The sequence below is a fragment of the Gracilinanus agilis genome, chromosome 1, assembly GCF_016433145.1.
Source record: "Gracilinanus agilis isolate LMUSP501 chromosome 1, AgileGrace, whole genome shotgun sequence".
NCBI classification, from domain to species: Eukaryota; Metazoa; Chordata; class Mammalia; order Didelphimorphia; family Didelphidae; genus Gracilinanus; species Gracilinanus agilis.
The window spans coordinates 61070925-61076924 of NC_058130.1; the positions used below are offsets into that span (position 1 = coordinate 61070925).

At 42.3% G+C, this 6000-nt stretch overlaps 1 protein-coding gene across 1 annotated transcript in view; it reads left to right on the forward strand.

The window, feature by feature from the left end:
* ALDH1L1 (aldehyde dehydrogenase 1 family member L1) overlaps positions 1-6000 on the forward strand; it is an 83803-nt gene that overhangs the window by 57935 nt on the left and 19868 nt on the right. Inside the window, exons 17-18 of the mRNA XM_044676128.1 lie at positions 4644-4737; positions 5502-5556. Coding sequence (XP_044532063.1) covers positions 4644-4737; positions 5502-5556 — 149 coding nt within the window. The remainder of the gene's footprint in view (positions 1-4643; positions 4738-5501; positions 5557-6000) is intronic.

The following is a 6000-nucleotide window of genomic DNA, read 5'->3' on the forward strand; positions in this document are numbered from 1 at the left end:
CTTAGCTCATTTGTTGTGCTTAAGACAGCCCTGTGAGACAGGACAGGTATAATCCCATTTTACAGCCTGAGAAAGGGTATTTCAGAGAAGCTGACTAACCTAAAATCCCATGGCTAGGAAGGCAGCATGCCATAATGACAAATAATAGTACTGGGGAATCACAGATTTAGGGCTGGAAAAGACCTTGGAGGCCATCTCTTCCAATTCTCCTTTAAGACTTAGAGAAACTGAGGCCCCAAGATTTTAAATGACTTGCCCAAGATCACAAATGTGTTAGAGGAAGGATTTGAACCCAAGTCCTTCAACTCCAAAGGCATTATAGACTACAACTCTCAAGGAACAGAGTAGGAAAGAACTCTCTCACCCCTTATTCCTGATTTTGTTGCCCTGAGGAGCATTCAACCTCAAAGACCCAAAGCAAGAAATAATTAATAGGTACCTATTAAGTGCTTGCTGTATACCAGCCTACAGAACACCCCATAAGAACCATTCCTATCTCTTAGCATGTTAGGTCTGAAAGAAGAACCCTAAGGAATTGTCTGGATCAGTCAGTCTCCTTATTTTCCATAAAAGGAAACCAAAGTTTTAGAGAGAGAATTATCCATCATCATTCAGCTTCTCAATGGTAGAATGGAGATGGAAGGTCTGACACTAGACAGCCTAGTCTAGTCCTCTTTCTACCACAGCAGGTTTTAAAGGACTTTGAGATTAAGTGCTCGGATACCCAAAGGAAATGAGCTCTAATGGCAGAATTTCAGGCAGTGAGACAGATATTTTTTTGTACTGTTCAAATAAAACTACATATTGCTACAGAGAAGGCCAACCCTCATATGAATCCCATTTCCCCCTTCTTCTGCATATAGTCCCTAGAAGGCAGGAGCAAACAGGAAGGTCCTGTGACTATCAGAGCTGGAAAAGATGAGTGAGATGAACTCATTCAATTCTCCATTTCACAAAAAGAGGAACCAAGAGCCAGAGCAGTGATATACAACTTGCCCAGAGGCTCATGATCATCCATCAGTGGTGGAGCAAGGATTTGATTTCTTGTGTCCTCACCCACAGAGAGTATCTAACTATCCCCTGCTAGCCGAAGTCTGCCCTGGCAGAGCAAACATGAATTGGCATCTGCTTGCTCCCCTTTGAGCAGAAGGGGAATATTGGATTGGCACATGCTGATCCCCTTTGCCATTGAGAAATGGCTGCTCATTCTTCAGAGACAGAAATAGATCTGCAGGTCTCTGAGGTGGGAAACCAAGTCCATCATGGCAGATTCATTTTCAGAATAAATTCCAAATAAAGGAGAACTTTGTTCTCTGATTCTCTAAGCCATGGTGGATGGCATTGGGGACAATCTGAGGCTGCTTTAAGAGATAGATGGTGTCCAGAATGAGGGGAGTATATTTGGGGCTACTGGGTTTGTGCTTAGGTACCCCATCCTGGCATCTATTTTGCCTTCTATAGAAGGACATTGGCAAGCTGGGAGGGGGGGATTACACCCAAAGGAGGGGGACCAGGACCGAAAGCTGACATATGAGAATCAGTTTTAAGGCCTGGGTCAGTATATCCTGAGGAAGAAAAGATTTAGAGGGTGCATGATAAGTTTCTTTTCAGTATTTGAAGGATTCAGGTGTAGTATATGGACAGCTAAGGTGGCCTAGTGGATAGAGTGCCAGGCCTGGTGTCAGGAAGTTCAAATCTAGCCTCAACACTTACTGTGCTGTGTGACTCTGGACGAGTCACTTAGCCCTTTTTTTTTTTACCTCAGTTTCCTCATCTGAAAAAAGAACTGGAGAAGGAAATGGCAAACTACTGAAGTATCTTTGCCAAGAAAACTCCAAATGGGGTCATAAAGAGACAGACGCGACTGGAATGCTTGAAAAACAACATGTACAAAATGGATTAGGTTTGATCCACCTAGAAGGGAAACCATAGTATAGGAAGTCAATAGAAATGGCCTTGGAACCAGGAAGACCTGAGTTCAAGTCCTACCTTCAGCATATACCATCTGTGTGTCCCTGAACAAGTCACTTGAAGTCTCAATGCTCTAGACCATTGATGGGCAAACTACAGCCTGAGGGCCAGATGTGTCCCCTGAAATGTTCTATCTGATCCCACAACATTATTCCTAATCTGATGAATACAATGAGTAGGATACAATACAATGAAACTTCAAAAGAGTTGCCTTAGAAACAGAATGACAGATGAGCATTTCCTTTCCTTTGGCCCCCTCTTTAAAAAGTTTGCCCATCACTGCGCTAGACAACATTTTAAGACAAAAAATGAGAACCTATGCTATTGAAATTATAGGTCTAATCTCTGTCTCTATTTGACCTTAAAGAGCAGAAAATGGAATAAAGGGGAATATTTCAGGAAAGACTTATGTGGGGCTCGATATGTAGAAAATCCTTCTAACAACTAATGCTCTCTTGAAGTGGAATAGACTCCTCCAGGAGAAGTGAAGGGTCTTCTCCCCACTCTTCAGGCCAAGGCCGGATCACTCCTTGTCTGGAAGAGCTCTCCTTCAGGTCCAGGTTGGACCACATGGTCTCTGAGGGTTCTTCCAATCCAAAATCAGTGAATTAACCCATTCCAAAGATACCAACTAGAAATCTTAAAAAAAGACCCTATTTTGTTCATAACGAGACTCCTTGCAATGTAAAAATCCCCACCAGGACTTACTTTAGTCTTTAGTGATTGCAGAAATCATCACCTGACAGATGATCCTCTAGAAATAAGCCTCTCCAGGGATATCCAAGACCTTAGACAACCAGCCTCCCTAGGGCCCTTCCTCAGAGCCTTTCCAGATTGGATGGATCTGCCAAAGTACGTGCCCTGCTCGCATATCAGTCTACAGGGCACCAAGTTCAGTCTACACCTTTCATCCGTCTACAAGGAGCCAAGATCAAAAGCACAGGGTCACCTCCCCGCACACTGAGGCATCAGAGGAGGTGTTAGTGGAAATCTTGGATGTCTGTGCACAGAATGCACTGAAACAGAGAGTTCACTGAGAGTTTTGTTTTATGTTTTTGGTCTAGACCTTTGATTTCATTCATTCAGGGACACCCAATAGGGAAAACTCCCTCTCTTTGAAAGTTGCCCAACCCATTGAGACATTAAGCCATTTGTTCATGGTCACAGCTGATATATATTAAAGGCAGCATTTGAAACCAGGTCTTCCAGACTGCAAGGTCAGCCCTCCTACTTATGACACCATATTCTCTCTCGTAATAATTCATAAGAACATAGATTGAAAATTGGAAGGACTCTTAAGGGGTCATCTAGCCCCATCCCTCATTTTACAGAGGAGGAGAAAGCTAGAGATGGTGGAACTAGACCCAAGGCTCCATAGATATTAATCTGAAGGATCAAATTTGAACCCCGGTTCTCTGTTTCCAAATCCAGTTCTTTGTGTTTTCCTGTTCCCTTTGCCTTCAGCTTCATTCAGGAAATCCAGACCCTTTAAATAGGAATAAATCAAAGGCTATATTGACCTCATTCCTTAAAGGACAGGAGTCACATGCCCTCCTCAAGGCAAAGAGGAACCATTTCCATTCTTAAGGCCATCCCATTCTTGATACTATCTCAAGTCTTCAAATGTCAATGTTGGGAAGAAAAGGAAACCACTAATTGGTTCATTAAGAATTCCTACCAGCCCGCATGTTGACAGTTTTTAAAAGTAATATTATTTATGTTTCATTGTTATTTATTTTGTTAAATATTTCTCAACCATATTTTAATTGGGTTCAGGCAGAACTCATGAGTATTGTGGGACCCGTGTGCTCACCATCTCTGCTCCAAACTCTTTCAGGAAGGTGTATTCCAATTTGGTTATGGTGGGTGGTCAGTCTTTTCAGTCCTGTCTGACTTTTCATGACCTCATTTGGTGTTTTCTTGGCAAATGTGCTGGAGTAGTTTGCCATTTCCATCTCCAGTTCATTTTACAGATGAAGAAACTGAGGCAAACCAGGTTAAGTGACTTGAGGCTATAGGAGCAGAGGAGGTCCATAAATACCTTCATTACCCACAAGGGACATACCAACTAGCTAATAATTGGGAGAAGGCAGTTAATATGTAGAGTAAAGCAACAGGAAGAGCTCTGAATTGGGGACTGGAAGCCCAGGGTTCAAATCCCTGCTTATCTACTTACTACATGGTCACTCTCAGGCAAATTATTTTACATTTCTGAGCTTTGATTTCCTCCTCTTGAAGAAGAGGAAATGACCTCTATTGTCCCCTGTAGCTCTTAATCCTCTATTAAGCTGCCCTTTCACCATTAAAGCAACTCTCCTTTGTCCACAGGGAATTCTTTAGAGTCTCTGATAACTCCTGGAACGATAGTTTGGCTTGCCTAAGTGAACTTGGCCTGGCATTTTCATTTCTCTGGATGAAAGCTTCCCCAAAAGGAGGGATGGCTTCCCTTTGCCCCCTAGCCCTGAGGCCTTCCTTGTGCATTGGCATCCCAGCTGGTTAAAGTGAGATGTCAGCCTGGAGTCAAAAATGAAGCGAGTGTTGCCAGCTTCTCAACTGTGTTGCCTGCCAACAAAGCAAGCCCATCTTCCCCAGTCCTTGGGTTAGGGCATTTCAGGGTCTCAGGGACCTCAAGAAGCCCTGCTTTCATATTCTGTTGCCCCTTCTTTGAACAGGTTCCTTGGTTGGGCAGAGGTTATCAGATCATCCAGATGTGAGGAAAATTGGGTTCACAGGCTCCACGGAGATTGGAAAGCACATCATGAAGAGGTAAGCCTATTGTGGGAATGGGGCAGGAATATATTTAACAACCAGCTCTATGAGTGCGTGACACATCTTTAAGTTTAATCTGCATTACTGACATTTTCTCTCTCACTCTTGAATCTAGACGATCAACAAAACAACCAAGTCTTGATTTGTAGCACTTTTACTTTTATCATTATGTTATATTTTATGTAGCCCATTTATGAGGTATAAATGCTCACACTGAAAATTTAACAATCAGCTCCAGATAGCTCTCTGAGTTGAGTCTAGCACTCTCCTGTAGCAGGAACACAATACCAGCCACACTGAGGCTGTTTGATTATTTCTTGATTCTTAGGCTTGGGTTTTCCCAATAACAATATCTTGTATTTGTACAGCCATGTTGGCAGCATCTATTATGTGGCTTAGTTTTCCTTTCAAAAACCATACTGACTAAACAACCTAATGCAAATATTAATAATATGGAAATAGGTCTAGATCAATGACACATGTAAAAGCCAGTGGAATTGCTCCTTGGCTACAGGAGGGGGTGGGAGGACGGGAGAGAAAAAACATGATTTATGTAAACATGGAAAAATATTCTAAATTAATTAATTAATTAAAATTTGCCAAACTTAAAAAAAAAAGGAACCACAGTAAAAAGATCCTTGAGATTGGGTTCTTGTCCTGGCTCCACCAAATTCCAGCTTCATCACTTTGGTTAATTCCTTGTACCTATTTTTCTCATCTACAAAGTGAGGATAACAACCCCTATCCTGTCTCCCTCACAGACCTATTGTGAGCATCAAATGGGAAAACACGTTATATCTGTCAAATCTCATGAAGGCGTGAGGGTTTATTATTATTTGACCCTCACAGCAACCCTTTCAAATCAGTAGAACCAATGGAAAAACTTAGGCCCAGAGAGATTGTCACAGGTTCCTAAGCCTAAATCCACCTGAGGAGAATGGTTGCTTGAATGGTCAGGATTCATCTCTTTAGTGTGTCTTGGCCCCCTTAGGCAATCTGGTGAAGTTTAGGACCCTTCTCAGAATAATATACAGTTATCCCTTCCACATTGGGACTTTCCCCATCATAGTTTGCATATATTAGGTGTCAGCAAAAGAAATTAAATGAGAAATAGCAGGTGATCCTGGGTTCAAATCTCACCTCAGACACTTCCTAGCTCTGTGACCCCAGGGCAAGTCATTTAATCTCCATTGCCTAGCCCTTACCACTCTTCTGAAGCCTTAGAACCAATGCGTAGTATTGATTCTAAGATAGAAGGTA